Here is a 22,842-nt window from a genome sequence, read left to right as displayed (position 1 = left end):
AATAGAAAATGAATGAATGAATGAGTTCTCCTCCTATTTTGTGTGGAAGTGGTAATTTTTTTGCTTCTTATTTTGTCTTTCCCCACCCTCGGCCATCTCTGTGTGGAGTTTGCATGTTCTCCTCGTGCATGCGTGGGTTTTCTCCGGGTACTCCGGTTTCCTCCCACATTCCAAAAACATGCTAGGTTAATTAGCGACTCCAAATTGTCCATAGGTATGAATGTGAGTGTGAATGGTTGTTTGTCTATATGTGCCCTGTGATTGGCTGGCCACCAGTCCAGGGTGTACCCCGCCTCTCGCCCGAAGACAGCTGGGATAGGCTCCAGCACCAGAAAATGAATGAATGTATGAGTTCTCCTCCTATTTTGTGTGGAAGTGGTAACTTTTTGGCTTCTTATTTTGTCTTTCCCCACTCTTGGCCATCTCTGTGTGGAGTTTGCATGTTCTCCCCGTGCATGCGCGGGTTTTCTCCGGGTACTCCGGTTTCCTCCCACATTCCAAAAACATTAATTAGCGACTCCAAATTGTCCATAGGTAGGATTTTTTTTTGCAGAAAACCGATATCCCGATATCCCGATATCGATGGAATCAGCATTTTTTTATGCTAATGACATGAAGTCTTTGTTCATATGTCACATCTCATCAGGATAATCTTCCTTTCAAATATGATCTAAATCTGTCTGATTGTGATCCTACAGATTTTAATTAGGATTTAGGTCTGGGTTCTAGCTGAACCCTTTACTGCTGTAATAGAACCACGATGTACTGTGAGTTAATTATGTATTTATTTGTTCATTAGACTGTTGCATAATGCAGGTGTTCCCTTCTTTGGGAGACGTCATGACTTTAGGAATGTGAACACACCTGTCAAAAACGAGGGGGGCGGAGTCACAGCAAGGTGTGTTGTCACCTGTTTACATCGACACACACACACACACACACACAGGTAGCGGAGTGAGAATGGGAAGTAAGGGAGCGTGCTGACAAGCAAGGAGACTGCTACCATGGGGTGGTGGAGCCCTCTGTCCCTGATGAGGGACTCCCTCAGAGGTCAAAGGGCACGTGACAAAGACCTCCGCCACTTGGTGTCTAATCTTCCTTACGAGGGCCTGGAGAAGAAGAAGCAACCCAACCGCTACTTTCCCGGGAACGCCATCAAAACCACCAAATACACTTTGTTCTTCTTCATCCCGGTGAACCTCTTTGAGCAGTTTCACCGCCTCGCCAACGTCTACTTCGTGGGTCTCGCGATTCTCAACTTTGTCCCGGTGGTGAACGCGTTCCAGCCCGAGGTGGCTCTCATCCCCATTTGTGTCATCCTGTCTCTCACCGCGCTCAAAGACGCCTGGGAGGATTTCAGGAGGTACCAGTCGGACAAGAAGCTCAATAACTTACCGTGCTTCATCTACAGCAGGTAAAAAAAAAAAAAAGTGATGGTGCGTTCAGGGTGCCTCCGCACTAAATGCAGCAGCACAGTCTGTGTGTGTGCGTGTTTCTTCTTCTTCTTCTCCTCCCTCTTCTTCTGTGTTTCAGCCCCTCGTGGGAATTCTTGACTTAGAAATAGAAATTGTGTGGGAGATGATTCCTCTTTGAAGAGGCTCACAACGGAATCTCTCGCCACGGCGTTGCGCGCATTTGATGAACGCCTCATTTTTTTTTTTTTTTGTCAGCAGAGACACCAAGGTTAGCAGCGGGTGTCTATTTTTGAACCAATGGTGTGAAATGACTTATTTTACATATTCCGTCTCCGTTTCGCTGGTGTGATTTTGGAATACTGTGGGCGCTTCCTGCGACTGAAGACGAAATCTCACGAGATGAAAACGAGATTTCGTCTCTCGGCTACATCCAATGCGATGGTTCAGCACCTAGACCAGGGGTGGGCAAACTACGGCCCGGGGGCCACATCCGGCCCGCCAAGTGTTTGAATACGGCCCGCCCAATCTTTCCAAAGTATTTCATTTAAACTCAACATACAACCTGGCATCATGGCCTGAGCCAACCTTTTGATGGTTTTATCAATTTCCTTTTTTAATAATAATAATAATTATAATAATAATTATTATTATTATTATTATTATTATTAGATTATTATTATTATTAGATTATTATTAGATTATTATAACTATTATAATAATTTTATTAATGCTAATTATTATATTAATTATATATAATATTATTGTTATATTTGCATATTTTACATAATAATAATAATAATAATTATTATTATTATTATTATTAGATTATTATTAGATTATTATTAGATTATTAGATTATTATAATTATTATATTAATGCTAATTATTATATTAATTATATATAATATTATTGTTATATTTGCATATTTTACATAATAATAATTATAATAATAATAAAAATTATTATTATTATTATTAGATTATTAGATTATTATTATAATTATTATATAAATGCTAATTATTATATTAATTATATATAATGTTATTGTTATATTTGCATATTTTACATAATAATAATTATAATAATAATAATTATTATTATTATTAGTATTAGATTATTATTAGATTATTATAATTATTATTAGAACTATTATGATTATTATAATTATTATATTAATGCTAATTATTATATTAATTATATATAATATTATTGTTATATTTGCAAATTTTACATAATAATAATATAATAATTATTATTGTAATTTTATTGTAATTATTATAATATTTTATTATTTTAAAAATATTTAAATATAAATATAAAATAATAAATAATAATAGCAGATTGCATGGCAATTTTACAGATACAATAATACCAGGTGGACTGTTACGTGTAAAATATATAGTCTGCCCCCCCCCCCTGTAAATTTTGTCATATCAATGCGGCCCGCGAGTCAAAATGTTTGCCCACCCCTGACCTAGACTCATCATAGAGCAATGATGTTCCGTAGAATTGCAGTAAACAGTCAGTAATATAGTAGGAAGAGGCGGGGCCACTAGCATACACACACAGCACAACAGTAGAACCTCATAAGGACCCATTCAAGGTAACATAGGAAAAAATTACTAGCAAAAAAGACATAAAGACACTCAAGCAATTACATAAGCAAGTTCATGTGCGTCCCTCCTGGCTCTATGTTCATCCCTACTACACTTTTATTCAATCCACGAGTGCTTTAAAGTCAATGCAATCAAACATGTGGCTCATTTTCTAAACATCTGCCACACATCCATAGCAAGTTGCCTTGACGTGTCTTATATCATGTAGGCCATCTTATCTATTTCATCTCCACTTCACACCCTTGTCAATCGTTCCCCGCGTTCAAGTTCTTGCTGTTTTTCAAGGCCGACATGTCAGAAGTTCACCTGAGGCTCTTTAACGCTTTTGTTTTGTTTTTAAATAAAGCCGGACATATTTAATCATATTCAGTATGGCAAGGACACTTTTTCACTTTAAAGTATACTTATATAAATACTTATATATATATATATATACGATGTTTCCCCAAGCTAAGGTTCATTCATGGTCCTGAATGAGATGGCTAATAGGGTTTCAAACATTCATTCATTTTCCTCACGAGGGTCATGGGGGTGCTGGAGCCTATCCCATAAAAAGCCAAAACTTTACCACTTCCACACAAATTGGGAGAAGATTTTTTTCCCTATGGCAGCCATGGCCTTCCCATCATAACTTAGGGCACTGTACAGGCTGGAGCCTATCCCAGCTGTCCCAGGTAGGGTACACCCTGGACTGGTGGCCAGCCAATCACAGGGCACATATAGACAAACAACCATTCACACTCACATTTATACCTATGGACAATTTGGAGTCGCCAATTAACCTAGCATGTTTTTGGAATGTGGGAACCACTCGACCTCTGTGCCGCCTGAAGTGGGGAAAAAGGACAATATAAAAAGCCAAAACTTTACCACTTCCACACAAATTGTGAGAAGATTTTTTTCTCATATGGCAGCCATAGCCTTCCCATCATAACTTAGGGCACTGTACAGGCTGGAGCCTATCCCAGCTGTCTTCAGGCGAGAGGCGGGGTACACCCTGTACTGGTCGCCAGCCAATCACAGGGCACATATAGACAAACAACCATTCACACTCACATTCATACCTATGGACAATTTGGAGTCGCCAATTAACCTAGCATGTTTTTGAAATGTGGGAGGAAACCGGAGTACTCGGAGAAAACCCACGCATGCACGAGGACAGAGATGGCCGAGGGTGGAATTGAACCCTGGTCTCCTAGCTGTGAGGTCTGCGCGCTAACCACTCGACCACCGTGCCGCCTGGTTTCAAGCAGAGTGGGGGAAAAAGGACAATATAAAAAGCCAAAACTTTACCACTTCCACACAAATTGGGAGAAGATTTTTTTCTCCTATGTCAGCCATGGCATTCCCATCATAACTTAGGGCACTGTACACAAAAAGACTGCATCATATTATGAAAAATATGACAATGCGCACGTTTGACGATAAATTACGTATGTAGTGATGCGTAATATCCCATGCTAAAAATACATCTACTCCGCCTCATTGTGGCTAAGGTGTGGCGTATTGCGAGGAAGCCACCCAATCAGGTCGTACATGAAGGGCAGCATACCTTCACACGTCTGTCAGTGGTTGTAAGGCAGCACCGCAAACACATCTTGTACACATAATACACATAATACCTCCATGGGAATCTGCACTTCCTCTGTAGCTTCCAAGCGACGTTTATGACTGTAAAAATAAAAAAAATGTCTCCTGCAAAATTAATAATCTGGCTGTGAATTTCAGGAAAGACAAGAAGTTTATGGAGCGGCGTTGGAAAGACGTGCAAGTGGGTGACTTCTTGAAGGTGCTTTGCAATGAAATTGTCCCTGCAGACCTGCTGCTCCTGCACACATCGGACGCCAACGGTGTGTGTCACATCGAGACGGCCAATCTGGATGGGGAAACCAACCTCAAGGAGAGGAGGGCGGTGGCCGGCGTCTGCGTCACGGTGAGGATTAGTAGTCATTAGTCGTTATTCCAGTGGTTGGCGATGACGGTGAACACAAAGCAAGTTGACGTACCTTTTTAACTGAACGTACGTAACCACAGTCAGTGATTAAAGGCTGCTGATGCGTATATGCACCAGTCGGATGACATACCTGAGAGGCAAACTGCTTGTTGTCTTGCCGAATAATATGTGATGTCACTCTGGAAGGACGGGTTATATGACATCTTAAGTACGTCTATTCCAACTCTCTTTACACAGGAGCCCGACTTTCAACCTGAAAGTTTCAGCAGCATCGTGGTGTGTGAGAAGCCCAATAGCAATCTCAATCACTTCAAGTGTTATGTGTGAGTATCAAATACACAGGCAGAGTCCCCAAACACATTGTGGGTAACAGTAACCACTCTAAATGTACAGTATGTGCCTTAGTCATTTGTTCCTCATTAGTTCCTCAGTAACCACTCTAAATGTACAGTATGTGCCTTAGTCATTTGTTCCTCATTAGTTCCTCAGTAACCACTCTAAATGTACAGTATGTGCCTTAGTCATTTGTTCCTCATTAGTTCCTTAGTAACCACTCTAAATGTACAGTATGTGCCTTAGTAATTTGTTCCTCATTAGTTCCTCAGTAACCACTCTAAATGTACAGCATATGCCTTAGTCATTATTTCTTCATTAGTTCCTCAGTAACCACTCTAGATGTATGTGCCTTAGTCATTCCATCTTCATTAGTTCCTCAGTAACCACTCTAAATATACAGTATGTACCCTCGCCCTTAGTTTTTTGTAAGTTCCTCAGTAACCACTCTAAATGTATGTGCATTTATTGCATTTAGTGCATCTATTTGATCTTCATTAGTTCCTCGGTAACCACTCCATTTGTACAGTATGTGTCTTAGTCATCAGTTCTTCATTAGTTCCTCAATAACCACTCTAAATATACAGTATGTGCCTTAGTCATTCGTTCTTTGTTAGTTCCTCAATAACCACTCTAAATGTACAGTATGTGCCTGAGTCATTAGCTCTTCATTAGTTCCTCAATAACCACTCTAAATGTACAGCACATGCCTTAGTCATTAGTTCTTAATTAGTTCCTCAGTAACCACTCTAAATGTACAGTATAGTATGTGCCTTAGTAATTAGTTCCTCATTAGTTCCTCAGAAACCACTCTAAATGTACAGTATGTGCGTTAGTCATTAGCTCTTCATTAGTTCCTCAATAACCACTCTAAATGTACAGCACATGCCTTCGTCATTAGTTCTTCATTACTTCCTCAGTAACCACGCTAAATATACAGTATGTGCTTTAGTCATTAGTTCTTCATTAGTTCCTCAGTAACCACTCTAAATGTACAGCACATGCCTTAGTCATTAGTCTCACAGTAACCACTCTAGGTGCATGTGCCTTAGTCATTTGATCTTCATTAGTTCCTCAGTAACCACTCTAAATATACAGTATGTACCTTAGTCATTAGTTATTTGTTAGTTCCTCAGTAACCACTCTAAATATACAGTATGTGTCTTAATCATCAGTTTTTCATTAGTTCTTCAGTAACCACTCTAAATATACAGGATGCGCCTTTGTCATTAGTTTGTAATTAGTTCCTCAGTAACCACTCTAAAAGTATGTGTGTTGGTCATCCGATCTTTATTAGTTCATCAGTAATCACTCTAAATGTACGCACCTAGTCATTAGTTCTTCATTAGCACCTCAGTAACCACTCTAAATGTATGTGCCTCAGTCATTAGTTCTTCATTAGTTCCTCAGTAGCCACTCTAAATATACAGTATGCGCCTTAGTCATTAGTTCTTCATTAGTTCCTCAGTAACCACTCTGAATGTATGTGTCTTGGTCATTCGTTCTTTCTTAGTTCCTCAGTAACCACTCTAAATGTATGCACCTTAGTCATTAGTTCTTCATTAATCCCTCGGTAACCAATCTAAATGTACAGTATGTGCCTTAGTCATTAATTCTTCATTGGTTCCTCAGTAACCACTCTAAATGTATGTGCCTTAGTCATTAGTTTTTATTAGTACCTCAGTAACTACTGTATTTTTGTGTTCCTTATTGTAAAGTGAGACCAAACCAAATCCCACTTATGCAATCCTTTTCTGGCATGATAATGGTTTGACTTCTGATATTAGAAGCATATTTCAAACATTTTTGTTTGAGTTTTGAATTGTACCAAGAAGGTCTTGGAATGTAAAGGAGTATTCTGGCTTCCAACCACAGGGAGAAAGAAAACAAAGACAAAGTGGGTGCTGGAATAGAGAGTCTGCTGCTTCGAGGCTGTACTGTCAGAAATACGGACCATGCCGTTGGCTTTGTGGTCTATGCAGGTATCCATCATATTTACCCGATATCACCTTCATGGGATATCAGTATTTTGGACTGTTCTTTCAAGTGACCCATATCTGCTATCGCTATGTGCTTAAGCAAAGCGGCATACACTTTAGTTCTGTGTGTCCTCATTGCCGCCCCTTGTTTCCTTATTAAAGATATTTTCTAGCTTTATTAACCACTTTTCTTTCAAGGTTAGGCCTCAGGGCTCCCACTGAGAACGTGAACGCTAACGCTTCCTCATTTCGTCTTCAAGGCCACGAAACCAAGTCAATGCTGAACAACAACGGGCCGAGATACAAGCGCAGCAAACTAGAGCGGAAACTGAACGTGGACGTCATCTTTTGCGTCATTCTCCTCCTCGCCATGTGTCTGGTCGGAGCAGTAGGTCGGTGATGAATTACGTAACTCAGCCATGAAAATCGTTACGCAGATCAGTTTATGTTTAAAAAGCTTTTTTTTTTTTTACACTTGTGAGCGGGCATTTCAGTCACTTTGGCCTCAAGCCCGCTATGCTGGATGGGGGATGGAGTGAGGGGGACAGGGGGTGGGGGGTGAGAAGGTGTGGCGCCAAAAATAGCCTCCCTCCTTGTGCCAGTCGATGTGATTAAGCCTCCTGTCCTCACACATTTAGGTCACTACTTTTGGCGACAGACGCTACCCGGCGTGCCCCCTTACCTGGTCCCCGACAGCAGCGGTCACCTGGACGGTCCCAGTCTGTCCAGCTTCTACATGTTCTTCAGTATGATCATATTGCTTCAGGTGGAAAAGAATCTTCACTATATTTTTGTTTTACCTTTTCTTTTCACACACCTTTTTACGATCTTATTCTCTTCCAGGTTCTGATACCCATCTCGCTTTATGTTTCCATCGAGCTGGTGAAGATTGGCCAGATCTTCTTCATTATGAACGATATAGATCTTTATGATGAAGACACAGATAGTCGTATTCAGTGTAAAGCCTTGAACATTACAGAAGACCTGGGTCAGATTGAGTACATCTTCTCAGACAAGACCGGAACGCTCACGGAGAACAAGATGGTGTTTCGGCGTTGCTCCATCATGGGTACGGAGTACCCGCACGAAGAAAACGGTAAACATGAACCAAGATTGACTTACAATACATATGATACAGATTGTGTTTACATTCCATGTTAGCATAGTGGGGCGGCACGGTGGACGAGTGGTTACCGCACAGACCCCACAGCTAGGAGACCGGGGTTCAATTCCACCCTCGGCCATCTCTGTGTGGAGTTTGCATGTTTTATCCCCGTGCATGCGTGGGTTTTCTCCGGGTACTCCGGTTTCCTCCCACATTCCAAAAACATGCTAGGTTAATTAGCGACTCCAAATTGTCCATAGGTATGAATGTGAGTGTGAATGGTTGTTTGTCTATATGTGCCCTGTGATTGGCTGGCCACCAGTCCAGGGTGTACTCTATAGTGCCTCTAGTCCGAAGACAGCTGGGATAAGCTCAAGCAACCCCCGTGACCCTCGTGAGGATAAGCGGTAGAAAATTAATGTGTTCTCCTCCTATTTTGTGTGGAAGTGGTAACTTTTTGGCTTCTTATTTTGTCTTTCCCCACCCTCGGCCATCTCTGTGTGGAGTTTGCATGTTCTCTGAGTGTGAATGGTTGTTTGTCTATACTATGTGCCCTGTGATTGGCTGGCCACCAGTCCAGGGTGTACCCCGCCTCTCGTCCGAAGACAGCTGGGATAGGCTCCAGCACCCCCCTGCGACCCTTGTGAGGAAAAGCGGTAGAAAATGAATGAATGAATGAATGTTAGCATAGTGAAAGTTGCCCCGGTCTGAGTCGACAAAATCAAAGCCTAAACCAATATTGGTTCGATGTCCTGGAAATACCAGAAAGTTGTTTTTTTTGCGGTTGTTTTTATTGTTCACCTCAATGGAATGCGGACATGCTAGGTGTTTTTTTCTAACCCTTGAGAATGTTAGTAAACAATGTATGATTTACAGTAAATATGTGCCGTAGTTCCTCATGACTTCCCCATCAGTTAGCAACTATGGTATTTTGTTGTAATTTGAGACCAAAACAGTTATTACAGTAATCCCTCGTTTCATTCATTCATTCATTCATTCATTTGTCGTTTGTTGCTATTAATTGGTTTCAGACCTGACCGTGATAAGTGAATTTCGACCAAGGTGGATTCCTAATTCATAAACAGAATATTTTTTTAGTTATAGTCGAAGAAACCTGTTTATGAGCTTCTAAATACATTTGACATTATGAGAGCCCTCTAAACATATTCTAGCACCCCTATAGTCACATTTACATTCATTCATTCAATCATTTTCTACCGCTTTTTCCTCACAAGGGTCGCGGGGGTGCTGGAGCCTATCCCAGCTGTCTTCGGGCGAGAGGCGGGGTATGGACAATTTGGAGTCGCTAATTAACCTAGCATGTTTTTGGAATGTGGGAGGAAACCGGAGTACCCGGAGAAAACCCACACATGCACGGGGAGAACATGCAAACTTCTCACAGAGATGGCCAATAGTGGGGAAAGACAAAATAAGAAGCCAAAAAGTTACCACTTCCACACAAAATAGGAGGAGAACTCATTCATTCATTCATTTTCTACCGCTTATCCTCACGAGGGTTGCGGGGGGTGCTGGAACCTATCCCAGCTGTCTTTGGACGAGAGGCGGGGTACACCCCAGACTGGTCACCAGCCAATCACAGGGCACATATAGACAAACAACCATTCACACTCACATTCATACCTATGGACAATTTGGAGTCCTAGCATGTTTTTGGAATGTGGGAGGAAACCGGAGTACCCGGAGAAAACCCACACATGCACGGGGAGAACATGCAAACTTCTCACAGAGATGGCCAATAGTGGGGAAAGACAAAATAAGAAGCCAAAAAGTTACCACTTCCACACAAAATAGGAGGAGAACTCATTCATTCATTCATTTTCTACCGCTTATCCTCACAAGGGTTGCGGGGGGTGCTGGAGCCTATCCCAGCTGTCTTCGGGCGAGAGGCGGGGTACACCCTGGACTGGTGGCCAGCCAATCACAGGGCACATATAGACAAACAACCATTCACACTCACATTCATACCTATGGACAATTTGGAGTCGCTAAATTACCTAGCGTGTTTTTGGAATGTGGGAGGAAACCGGAGTACCCGGAGAAAATGCACGGGGAGAACATGCAAACTCCACACAGAGATGGCCGAGGGTGGAATTGAACCCTGGTCTCCTAGCTGTGAGGTCTGCGCGCTAACCACTACACCACCGTGCCACCCTTAATCCCTCGTTTATTACAGTTAATTATTTCCAGACCTTATCGTGATAAGTGAAATTTTTTTCCAGCCATCCGTTTGGCTGTTATTGATGAGCAAGATTCCGAAGAGGAGGTCATCTTCCACCAGCAGCCCCCGCAGCCTGGATGGTCTCTGGACGTTGAGGACGGCAGCCCTGAAGGCACCGCACATCATCACCATGGAAGCAGACACAAGAGCAAGTTTGCAGGAAACGCCCAGAGCAACGTGGCCTTCAGCAGTCCGCTGGTAAGACGAGCGCTCAGTCAAGATTTACTTCTCGAGATGCTGGAGGGGAGGGGGCTGGGGGTTGTGGACTTGCTTGGTTGCTCATGAGCGTCTAAGCGAGTCAGTTCCACTAGACTGGGGTGCTCGCACTTTTGCAGCCTGGGAGTCCCAAACAGCTACGTCCTATATAATAATAATAACTCATAAATACTCATGATTGGTATTTCACATGATTCATTCATTCATTTATGGTAATGGTTTAATTTCATTTGAACATGCATCAGATTACAATTGAATGCATCACATAATCAGTTCCCAGTTCCACATGTCCAAAAGGAGTAGGAAGAAGCAAAGCTTATTAAATCCTACCCCTCCATCTGGTACTTTTTACAATCAGTAACTGTTACATTTGTTCACTTCCTGCTCATAATATAGTTTATTTCATTCATTTTCTACCACTTGTCCTCACGAGGGTCGCAGAGGGGTGCTAGAGCCTATCCCAGCACCCCCCCGCTGTGTAGGCTATTTTTTATTTATTTTTTTCTTCACTGTAAAGCATCTTTGAGTACTATGAAATGCGCTATACAAATAAAATGTATTATTAATAATAATAATAATAATAACTATTATTATTATTATTATTGTTATTCTTATTATTATTGTTATTATTATTGTTGTTATTATTATTATGTTTCTTGACTTTGTTTCACGTCCTGAACTCCAATATAGAAATGTGTGTTTTCTACACGTATTATTATTATTATTATTATTATTATTATTATTATTATTATTATTATTATTATTATTATTATTATTATTATTATTCATAATAATTTGGCATCCTGAACTCCAATATAGAAATGTGTGTTTTCTACACCTTGAAAATAAAATAAAATAAAATAAAAATGATTGTTAATAATAACATTATTATTATTATTATTATTATTATTATTATTATTATTATTATTATTATTATTATTATTATTATTATTATTATTATTATTCATAATAATTTTGCATCCTGAACTCCAATATAGAAATGTGTGTTTTCTACACGTATTATTATTATTATTATTATTATTATTATTATTATTATTATTATTATTATTATTATTCATAATAATTTGGCATCCTGAACTCCAATATAGAAATGTGTGTTTTCTACACTTTGTAAATAAAATAAAATAAAAATAATTATTAATAATAACATTATTATTATTATTATTATTATTGTGATTATTATTATTATTATTATTATTATTCATAATAATTTTGCATCCTGAACTCCAATATAGAAATGTGTGTTTTCTACACTTATATATATAAAGAATAGAAAATATAATAAAATTAAATAAAATAAAAAGGATTATTAATAATAACATTATTATTATTATTATCAATAATAATATTTATTATTATTATCATTATTAGAATTATAATGATTATCTATTTCTTCTTTCATCAAAATGATGATGATGATGATTATTATTATTAATAATAATAAGTGTAGAAACACACATTTCTATAGTGGAGTTCAGGAAGCCAAACAAAGTCAAGAAACATCCATCCATCCATCCTTCTGTTTTTTAAGCGTATGACTTGAGACTTGACTCAAGGCTTGCAAAACATTGACTCGTCTTACATATTTCAATATTTTCTTTCATCCAAACGATTGTTATTTAATCAACAACTCTCTATTTCTATAAAGAGGCGAGGCCCTTTTGGGCACAATGTGATTACCAAACTCAAAGTGACATTTGTTTATTCACTCATCCTTGGGTCAGTAGGCCTCTTGAGCCCGCCGCCCGATGCAGATGCTCAAGCTGCGAGGCGCCAGTGATGAGCGCATTCGTCTTGGCTAAAAGTGTTGGTGACAGGGCATATGGTCACGCTGGGCGCCATTTGGCTTCGACCACCGATGTCGCATAAACCGTAAACGTGCACCATAGATTTGTTATAACGTACGGTCGAGTAGCTCAGAGTCTATATTTATCTAGGAAATCAAACAGCGTGACACGAAGAAATGTCCTCCAATGAGGTTGAGTTAAAACTTAGTACTAATACTAATAATTAGTATTAGTAATCTTTTTTATAATTTTTTGGAAATGTGACATAACAGCCTCTTCCGATCCTAAATCACAGAAAACAAAATAAACAAAAACATGACTTGCGATGAGTTCATAAACAGATTCGCTTCACTCTCACAGGAAACGGACGTGATTCCAGACAGGAAGCTGCTCCAGCAGGTCGGCATTGCAGCGAGAAGCAGCAGCGTCCGGAAGATGGATCCATACCTGGACTTTTTTCTGGCTCTCGCCATTTGCAACACGGTGGTGGTTTCCATGGCAACAGCTCGGAGACAGAGGGTGAGTGTTCTGTTTACTGTCAGTGTGGATGAGAAGTAAAGATGGAGGGAAAAGATGATAGAGGGATTCGTTTTTGGAATAAAAAAATTACCTTTTGGTGTCATATACACCAAATATTTGACCAATATTTGGATTATCTGACAACATTCATTCATTTTCTACCGCTTGTTGCTGTTAATTGGTTTCAGACCCGACTGTGATAAGTGAATTTCAGCCAAGTAGGATTCCTTATTCATAAACATAATTTTTTTTAGTTATAGTATAGAAAACCTGTTTATGAGCCTCTAAATACATTTTTTGACATTATGAGAGCTCTCTAAACATTTTCTAGCACCCCTATAGTCACATTTACATTCATTCATTCATTCATTTATTTTGGTTTCAGACCCGACTGTGATAAGTGAATTTCAGCCAAGTAGGATTCCTTATTCATAAACATAATTTTTTTTAGTTATAGTATAGAAAACCTGTTTATGAGCCTCTAAATACATTTTATGACATTATGAGAGCTCTCTAAACATGTTCTAGCACCCCTATAGTCACATTTACATTCATTCATTCATTCATTTATTTTGGTTTCAGACCCGGCAGTGATAGGTGAATTTCAGCCAAGTAGGATTCCTTATTCATAAACATAATTTTTTTTAGTTATAGTATAGAAAACCTGTTTATGAGCCTCTAAATACATTTTTTGACATTATGAGAGCTCTCTAAACATGTTCTAGCACCCCTATAGTCACATTTACATTCATTCATTCATTCATTTATTTTGGTTTCAGACCCGACTGTGATAAGTGAATTTCAGCCAAGTAGGATTCCTTATTCATAAACATAATTTTTTTTAGTTATAGTATAGAAAACCTGTTTATGAGCCTCTAAATAAATTTTTTGACATTATGAGAGCTCTCTAAACATGTTCTAGCACCCCTATAGTCACATTATATTCATTCATTCATTTATTTTGGTTTCAGACCCGACTGTGATAAGTGAATTTCTGCCAAGTAGGATTCCTTAGTCATAAACAGAATATTTTTTTAGTTATAGTATAGAAAACCTGTTTATGAGCCTCTTAATAAATTTTTTAACATTATGAGAGCCCTCTAAACATGTTCTAGCACCCCTATAGTCAAATTTACATTTATTTATTTATTCATTTTCTCCCGCTTGTTGCTGTTAATTGGTTTCAGACCCGACTGTGATAAGTGAATTTCGGCCAAGTAGAATTCCTTATTCATAAACAGAATATTTTTTAGTTATAGTATAGAAAACCTGTTTATAAGCCTCTAAATTTTTTAACATTATGAGAGCCCTCTAAACATGTTCTAGCACCCCTATAGTCAAATTCACAAATTCATTCATTCATTTTCTACCGCTTATCCTCACAAGGGGGGTGCTGGAGCCTATCCCAGCTGTCGTCGGGCGAGAGGCAGGCAGGGTACACCCTGGACTGGTGGCCAGCCAATCACAGGGCACATATAGACAAACAACCATTCACACTCACATTCATACCTATGGACAATATGGAGTCGCCAATTAACCTAGCATGTTTTTGGAATTTGGGAGGAAACCGGAGTACCCGGAAAACCCACACATGGGAGAGAGCATGCAAACTCCACACAGAGATGGCCGAGGGTGGAATTGAACTCGGGTCTCCTCGCTGTGCAGCCTTTATCTCACAACAATCCTGAATAAAAATTGCTTGTAAAAACACAGGCTACTGTTACGGCCATAAAATTCAACACATGATGTCACTTCCTGTCCGCATGCCAATCTGTACTCCTGGAGCACATTTATAGCAACACAAATTGTATTTATGTCTTAAATGGTCTATGATTTTGGGATAATATTGGGTAATACAAGTGTAAACATGACTATAGGGCTGTTAGATTATGTCTAGAGGACTCTAGTATTTATTATGAGTCTCAGATTTGCTTAAAATACAAAATAAATTTTGGTTTCTACAGGAATTAATTGAATTTCCAAAATCCACTTCCATGTGTCGTCAGCCATCTTGATTTGTGTTTACTAAATGAACTTGAGTTTGATGTTTTCTTTACTGTATAATTTATGACGAAGACGCAAGACAGAGCTGGCGGGCGTCATCAGCATAAGCGTCCGTGTGTTTGGGAACACATGAATATGAAACAAATAATATTTTCTTTGTTCCAGACACAAGAGCAGCCATGTTCCTTCCAACCAAATAATCCCCTGGATGACTTCTCCAACTTTTTGAAGAGAGCGGCTTCATTTCGGAACATATTTGCATCCAAAACCAAAAGGGACCGAACCTTTTCAGAGACCTCGTTCAAAGAGTACGACGGCTTTAACCCCGCTACAAAAGCCGACGACTCGGGAGTTTTGACATCACATGATCAGAACGGCGAGCCCAGCACGGTGTGCTATCAGGCGGAGAGTCCAGACGAGGCGGCTTTGGTGTACGCCGCCAAAGCGTATGGCTTCACTCTGCTGAGTCGCACCCCCGACAGTGTGACTGTGAGGCTGCCATCTGGACAGAATCTGGTCTTTGAGGTTCTGGATACTCTCGCCTTTGACTCCAACAGGAAGAGAATGTCTGTTCTGGTTCGACACCCTATCACTAAAGAATTGGTGCTGTACTCCAAAGGTGCGGACTACGCCATCATGGAGCTGCTTGGTGCACCATATGCTGGTGAAGACTTTGTTTGATTCCCGTGACTTCATATTGGAAATTACACTATATTAATACTTCTAATTGTAATACAGTAAAGTCTGGTTATATCGATATCGGTTATAACGAATTACTACTTATTACGATACTATTTTCATTTCCCGGCAAATTTCTAGTCTTTTATGATATAATTAGTTCCGGTTATTATGATAATCCGGTTACTACGATGCCCTTTTCATCTCCCGCTAGCCAATTTGGTCTGCTTATATCGATACAAAAGCAGCTTAAATCAATCTTTGCTTAAGGATTTCAATACCAAAAAAGAACACGGCGAACGGCTGCTTCCAGTCAACTTTATTTTTCACACTTCCACCACCAGAGCGCAGCACACACACACCGATTCCCGCACTTCCTGGTTCACAGGTCACGCTCAACCCGCCCCACATAGCTGGCCAAACACATGCCTGCAACAGAAGAACCAACTGACATAGCATACACACCTATTCCAACGAAAACACAAGCTTACAAATACATGTATTTAATTGTGTTGTATTCAGATATCTTTTTATCGCTTGCAATAATCACTGTTTTTCATATGAACATGCTGGCGTTCGTGGTTTCTCTCGTGTGTATAGATTTTATACAGGCATGTGTTTGGCCAGCTATGTGGGGCGGGTTGAGCATGACCTGTGAACCAGGAAGTGCGGGAATCGGTGTGTGTGCTGCGCTCTGGTGGTGGAAGTGTGAAAAATAAAGTTGACTGGGAGCAGCCGTTCGCCGTGTTCTTTTTTGGTATTGAAATCCTTAAGCTAAGATTGATTTAAGCTGCTCGACATTGTTCTATACTATAGAACAGGGGTGGGCAAACTACGGCCCGGGGGCCACATGCGGCCCACTAAGCGATTGAATCCGGCCCGCCTGTTGCTTTTTAAGTATTTCAAATTTTAACATACAATCTCGCAACATAACTTGCAAGTCGGACGTCTTATTTAGTAAAAAAAAAACAAAAAAATTACAAATTAAATGAAAATAAATAACAAGAAAAAATATATATATTAACTATATATATATATAAATAAATGTATGATATATTAAATGACTGATGTTTAAAGTGCTCCTGAAAAAGTTTTACAGATAAAATTAGACCAAAAAAATCTAGAAAAATTATAAGTATAAAATAGTGTGTATGTTAAATATATGTTATGGCCCCCCCGGACAATTTTGTTAACTCAATGCGGCCCACCAGTCAAAATATTTGCCCACCCCTGCTATAGAACAATGTCGAGTGCATTATTGCCCACTTTTAATGCAGTTCGGCGCAGGATCGGATATATGGATAGTCCGGTTATATCGATATTTTTTCCGACTCCTGAGAATATCAATATAACGAGACTTTACTGTATTTCCAGAACATCTCAAAGGAAGTCAGAAGAATATTGTTCAAGATACTCAATATCACGTAGACGGTTACGGTAAAGAGGGCCTGCGGACGCTTTGCTTCACTAAGAAGGTACTCGAGTATACCGACGACTATTTTTGTATCCTGCAACGGCAACAACATCGTGTCATTTCGCTCGTACTGCAGGTACTGAGCACCAAACACTATGAAGACTGGTACGCAAGCAGACAGAGAGCAATGGCCGCCATCGATGGCAGAGAGCAGCTCATTACGGACACCGCCGTGCAGCTGGAGACGAACCTCACCCTGCTGGGTAAAAATCCCAATGCGTTCGCTGTAAAACATACATTTATGATGAACTCTTGTCTGTTAAAATCACATGTCTTCCCTGCAAAAAGGGGCGACGGGTATTGAGGACCGTCTGCAGGAGAGCGTTCCAGACACCATCCTGGCGCTGCGGGAAGCGGGGATCAAGGTGTGGGTGCTGACTGGTGACAAGCCGGAGACAGCTGTCAACATCGGCTACGCCTGCAGGCTGCTGGAAGATGAAGACCTGGTGATTAACATGAGCTGCAAAAACAAGGTGAGGAGACACTTGGCTGTCCTGCTGTAACTGCTTATCTACACCTCCTCTCGCCTCGCCTAAGGACTGTTGGTGCCTCTGAAAGGGGCGGAAGCATCTCAGCTTATATATATACGCTACGTCAGGGGGTTCCCAACTCACGGCCCACCTTTGTCCTATAAACAGTATATAGACCAAATGCTGCATTCTCAGTAATAATAATAATAATAATAATAATAATGTTATTGTTAATAATAAATTTTATTTTATTTTATTTTATTTTATTTTATTTTATTTTATTTTATTTTATTTTATTTTATTTTATTTTATTTTATTTTATTTTATTTTATTTTATTTTATTTTTATTTTATAAATTGTCCTATAAACTGTACATAGACGAACTGCTGCATTCTCAGAGCACTTAATGATAATGATAATGATAATAATGTTGTTATTATTAATAATAATAATAATTATTTTTTAATATTTTTTTCTATTTTATAATTTGTCCTATAAACAGTACATAGACGAAATGCTGTGTTCTCAGAGCAATAATAATGACAATAATAATAATAATAATAACAATAATAATAATAATAATGTTATTATTAATAATAATAATTATTATTATTTTGTTTTATTTTATTATTATATTTATTTATTTTATAAATTGTCCTTTAAACAGTACATAGACAAAATGCTGTGTTCTCAGAGCAATAATAATAATGTTTAATAATAATAATAATAATTTTTATTCTATTATTATATTTATTTATTTTATAAATTGTCCTATAAACTGTACATAGACGAACTGCTGCATTCTCAGAGCACTTAATAATAATAATAATAATAATGTTATTATTAACAATAAGAATAATTATGATTATTATATTTATTTATTTTATAAATTGTCCTATAAACTGTACATAGACGAACTGCTGGATTCTCAGAGCACTTAATAATAATAATAATAATAATAATAATATTCTCAATAGGTTATTACTCAGAATCATCCCATATTTTGAAAAAACAGAAACTACATTTGGATGGCGGTTCCAGAACGAAGCTAAGATCTTTAAACAATGACATTGATCGGTCGTTTTAAAAGTCACCTGACCATCGGACCACTTCGGTGGTCTAACTGAAGGTCAAATCCTTCCAAGAAAAGTTAAGTTGTCAGATCCTCCCTTAATGACACGGTACGGGATGGAGCTATTATATATTTAATATATTTATATATTTATAACAAACCCACCAAGAACAAGGCCTCAAATATCCTTAATTGGCATCCATCTTTTACCTGCTCCAGGTGACACACACGGAGCTTTCTGGAACTTGTAATGGATGACGGATGGAGTGAATTCCTGCCAATATAATAACGAAACCTTCCATATCTAATTAGCAGCCTAATATCGAGCCCTCGTAGGAAATATCTCTCCTCCTGTGATCCAGAGTGGAAAACCTCTCATTGGTTCAACTATTTTTACCAGCAATGGCCACCCCAGGGATGCACTCCTCCAATCATGGCTTCACACTTAATATGACATTTTGACTGCATAGGATTGATGAAAACAAAACAGGATGTGACCTATTTTTTTTTTTATCATGTTTTGGCTCAGGGGTTGAATTCTTCTACAGATGGCCTTGTTGTTGCTTGTAGTCAGACTCCATGAACATGACTCAATATCGTGTCGTTCATAAGCTTGCACCGCAACTTGACTACTTATTGAAATTACCAATCTGAATATTATTATTCAAGTCAAATGTATTTTCTTTTTAGCTCATATGCGCCTCGATCCTGGATTGCACTCTGGAGGAAGTAAAGAGGTACGAAAACGACCCCCGTAACGTGGATACGACTCCAGATATCTCTCTGGTGATCGATGGGCGCACCCTGGCCATGGCGCTGTCTCCGGATCTGCAGGACCGATTTGTGGAGTTGGCAAAGTGTTGCCGTTCTGTGCTCTGCTGCCGAGTCACGCCCTTGCAGAAGAGCGGAGTGGTGAAGATCGTCAGGGAGAAGCTCAAGGTCATGACGCTAACTATTGGTAAGACGGGTTTGTGTGTTATTGTTCATTAAGTACTTTTCAATTTAAATCATCAACAAATGAGACACACCTCTTAAGTAATTAATCAATCATGGACTGGGCTCGATCTGTTAGTCCCCCTTAATCTCAATTTATCCAATAATTTTAGAATGAGGGCTGCACGGTGGTCAAATGGTTAGCGCATTAGACCTCACAGCTAGGAGACCCGAGTTCAATCCCACACTCGGCCATCTCTGTGTGGAGTTTGCATGACCCTCGTGAGGATAAGCGGTAGAAAATGAATGAATGAATGAGTTCTCCTCCTAGTTTGTGTGGAAGTGGTAACTTTTTGGCTTCTTATTTTGTCTTTCCTGACCCTCGGCCATCTCTGTGTGGAGTTTGCATGTTCTCCCCGTGCATGCGTGGGTTTTCTCCGGGTTTCCTCCCACATTCCAAAAACATGCTAGGTTAATTAGCGACTCCAAATTGTCCATAGGTATGAATGTGAGTGTGAATGGTTGTTTGTCTATATGTGCCCTGTGATTGGCTGGCCACCAGTCCAGGGTGTACCCCATCTCTCGCCTGAAGACAGCTGGGATAGGCTCCGGCACCCCCCGCAACCCTCGTGAGGATAAGCGGTAGAAAATGAATGAATGAATGAATGAGTTCTCCTCCTATTTTGTGTGGAAGTGGTAACTTTTTGGCTTCTTATTTTGTCTTTCCCCCACCCTCGGCCATCAATAAGGAATAAGGAATACATTTTAAAACAGATATATTGGAGATATTTACAAAACCTCAACTGACAACATCTCCCATGTGACCTCAGGTGATGGTGCCAACGATGTTAACATGATCCAAGCTGCTGATATCGGGATCGGCATATCTGGTCAGGAAGGAATGCAGGTACAAAGCACCAGGATGTTTGTTTTTTAATTTTTAATTTTTAATTTTTAATTTTTAATTTTTAATTTTTAATTTTTAATTTTTAATTTTTAATTTTTAATTTTTAATTTTTAATTTTTAATTTTTAATTTTTAATTTTTAATTTTTAATTTTTAAAACGTTGATTTTTAAAATCAATTATTAATTAAAACAATTTTTATTATTTTAAAACAATTAAAATACAAAATAATAAAAAAAACTTAAATTATATTAGGAAAGCAGGAAGTGAACAAATGTAACAGTTACTGATTGTAAAAGTACCAGATGGAGGGGTAGGATTTAATAAGCTTTGCTTCTTCCTACTCCTTTTGGACATGTGGAACTGTGAACTGATTATGTGATGCATTCAATTGTAATCTGATGCATGTTCAATTGAAATTAAACCATTACCATTACCTTTTCAGTTTTTTAATGTTTTTGATTGAAAAAAATGACTATGTGTAATTCTACTGTGTCCTCCACAGGCAGTCATGTCGAGTGATTTTGCAATATCTCGCTTCAAACACCTTAAAAAGCTCCTGCTGGTCCACGGACATTGGTGCTACACCCGTCTGGCCAATATGATCATTTACTTCTTCTATAAGAATTTGGTGGGTTGACATTAATATTTCATCATCAACCTGAACGACCAATCAACTTTTGACTTCATGTCATCCATCCATCTCCCAGGCCAATGTCAGCCTTCTCTTCTGGTATCAGTTCTACTGCGGCTTCACAGCGGCCACCATGTTGGACTACTGGTTGCTGATTTTCTTCAACCTCTTCTTCACCTCAGCGCCCCCCATTATGTTTGGGATCATGGACAAAGATGTTTCGGCGGAGGTGCTGCTCGGCGTGCCTGAGCTCTATAGGACTGGCCAAGGTGCAGGGGTCAGTGGTTCATTATTATATTAATATAACATGCATTTTATATCATATATTTTATGATATCTCATCAGGGGATAGGACAGGGGTCGGCAACCTTTACTATGAAAAGAGCCGTTTTACCCTCTTGCCCACCAAGGGAAAATAGCCTTGTGGGAATTTGGGGGTATCAACGTAGTTCATATAAAAAAAGACAAGTTGTAGTACTCTTGCTAGTATTGCAGATAAAGTACTGTAAACTTACCTGATTTGTTTAAAATGTCAAATAGTATCTCTGGGAAAGTATTACTTATTTTCCTTCATGTTTACCTGTGTGAGGGAGAACTGAATAACATCCTGTCAGGATGCATTCATCGTCTCACATAAAGTTGGATTTTTTAAAAACACATTACAAAGATGTGCATTTTCCTCACTTGAGTGTTTAAAAATATTCAAGCATTGCAAAGGGCTGAAGAGCCACATGCGGATCTGGAGCCGTGGGTTGCTGACCCTTGGGATAGGAGATATTTTCAGTAGATTTTAATTTTAATTTTAAACATGCATCAGATTACAATTGAATGCATCACATAACCAGTTCACAGTTCCACATGTCCAAAAGGAGTAGGAAGAAGCAAAGCTTATTAAATCCTACCCCTCTATCTGGTACTTTTACAATGAGTAACTGTTACATTTGTTCACTTCCTGCTTTCATAATATAGTTAAATTTTAATTTTTATTTAATTTAATTTAATTTAATTTTATTAATTATTTTATTAATATTGTATAATTATTAATAAATAATTAATCAGTAATCATTATTATCAACATTGTATAATTAATAAATAAATAATTAGTAATAATAATAATAATTATTATTTTAGTTAAGCGACTTATTTTTATTATAATATATTATTATTTATATGATATTATATGATATTATATGATATTATATGATATTATATGATATTATATGATATTATTATATACTACTACAAATAATTATTATTAATAATAATAATAATAATAATAATAATAATAATAATAATAATAATAATAATAATAATAATAATAATAATAATAATAATAATAATAATAATAATAATAATAATAATAAGTTATTATTATAACCCCAATGGCTGGACGGGACAAAAAAAAAAATAATAAGTAATTTATTTATTTTTGTCACATACCGAAGTACGAGGTAATATACCTTGAAAAAGGTTCTCTTGAAAAACTAA

The 22,842-nt window shown here is 38.4% G+C and overlaps 2 protein-coding genes across 3 annotated transcripts in view; one reads left to right on the top strand and one right to left on the bottom strand.

The window, feature by feature from the left end:
* The window catches only part of eif1ad (eukaryotic translation initiation factor 1A domain containing), a 203,004-nt gene that overhangs the window by 88,458 nt on the left and 91,704 nt on the right, over positions 1 to 22,842 (bottom strand). The window lies entirely within an intron of this gene.
* Positions 921 to 22,842, top strand: part of atp10b (ATPase phospholipid transporting 10B) — a 26,752-nt gene continuing 4,830 nt past the window's right edge. The window contains exons 1-17 of one of the 2 annotated variants that reach the window (XM_058063790.2): positions 921 to 1,414; positions 4,760 to 4,964; positions 5,223 to 5,308; positions 7,194 to 7,300; positions 7,558 to 7,689; positions 7,936 to 8,063; positions 8,141 to 8,393; positions 10,643 to 10,839; positions 13,026 to 13,184; positions 15,354 to 15,852; positions 17,241 to 17,341; positions 17,417 to 17,543; positions 17,629 to 17,813; positions 19,573 to 19,840; positions 20,646 to 20,722; positions 21,226 to 21,351; positions 21,431 to 21,631. In XM_058063790.2, coding sequence (XP_057919773.2) covers positions 1,005 to 1,414; positions 4,760 to 4,964; positions 5,223 to 5,308; positions 7,194 to 7,300; positions 7,558 to 7,689; positions 7,936 to 8,063; positions 8,141 to 8,393; positions 10,643 to 10,839; positions 13,026 to 13,184; positions 15,354 to 15,852; positions 17,241 to 17,341; positions 17,417 to 17,543; positions 17,629 to 17,813; positions 19,573 to 19,840; positions 20,646 to 20,722; positions 21,226 to 21,351; positions 21,431 to 21,631 — 3,261 coding nt within the window. In that variant the 5' untranslated portion in view covers positions 921 to 1,004. The remainder of the gene's footprint in view (positions 1,415 to 4,759; positions 4,965 to 5,222; positions 5,309 to 7,193; positions 7,301 to 7,557; positions 7,690 to 7,935; positions 8,064 to 8,140; positions 8,394 to 10,642; positions 10,840 to 13,025; positions 13,185 to 15,353; positions 15,853 to 17,240; positions 17,342 to 17,416; positions 17,544 to 17,628; positions 17,814 to 19,572; positions 19,841 to 20,645; positions 20,723 to 21,225; positions 21,352 to 21,430; positions 21,632 to 22,842) is intronic. The other variant, XM_058063791.2, reaches the window with a different exon arrangement.

The sequence above is a fragment of the Doryrhamphus excisus genome, linkage group LG22 (genome assembly GCF_037039965.1).
Source record: "Doryrhamphus excisus strain RoL-2023G ecotype Guam linkage group LG22, RoL_Dexc_Guam_v1.1, whole genome shotgun sequence".
Taxonomy (NCBI): Eukaryota; Metazoa; Chordata; class Actinopteri; order Syngnathiformes; family Syngnathidae; genus Doryrhamphus; species Doryrhamphus excisus.
This window is presented reverse-complemented; position numbering and strand designations above follow the sequence as displayed.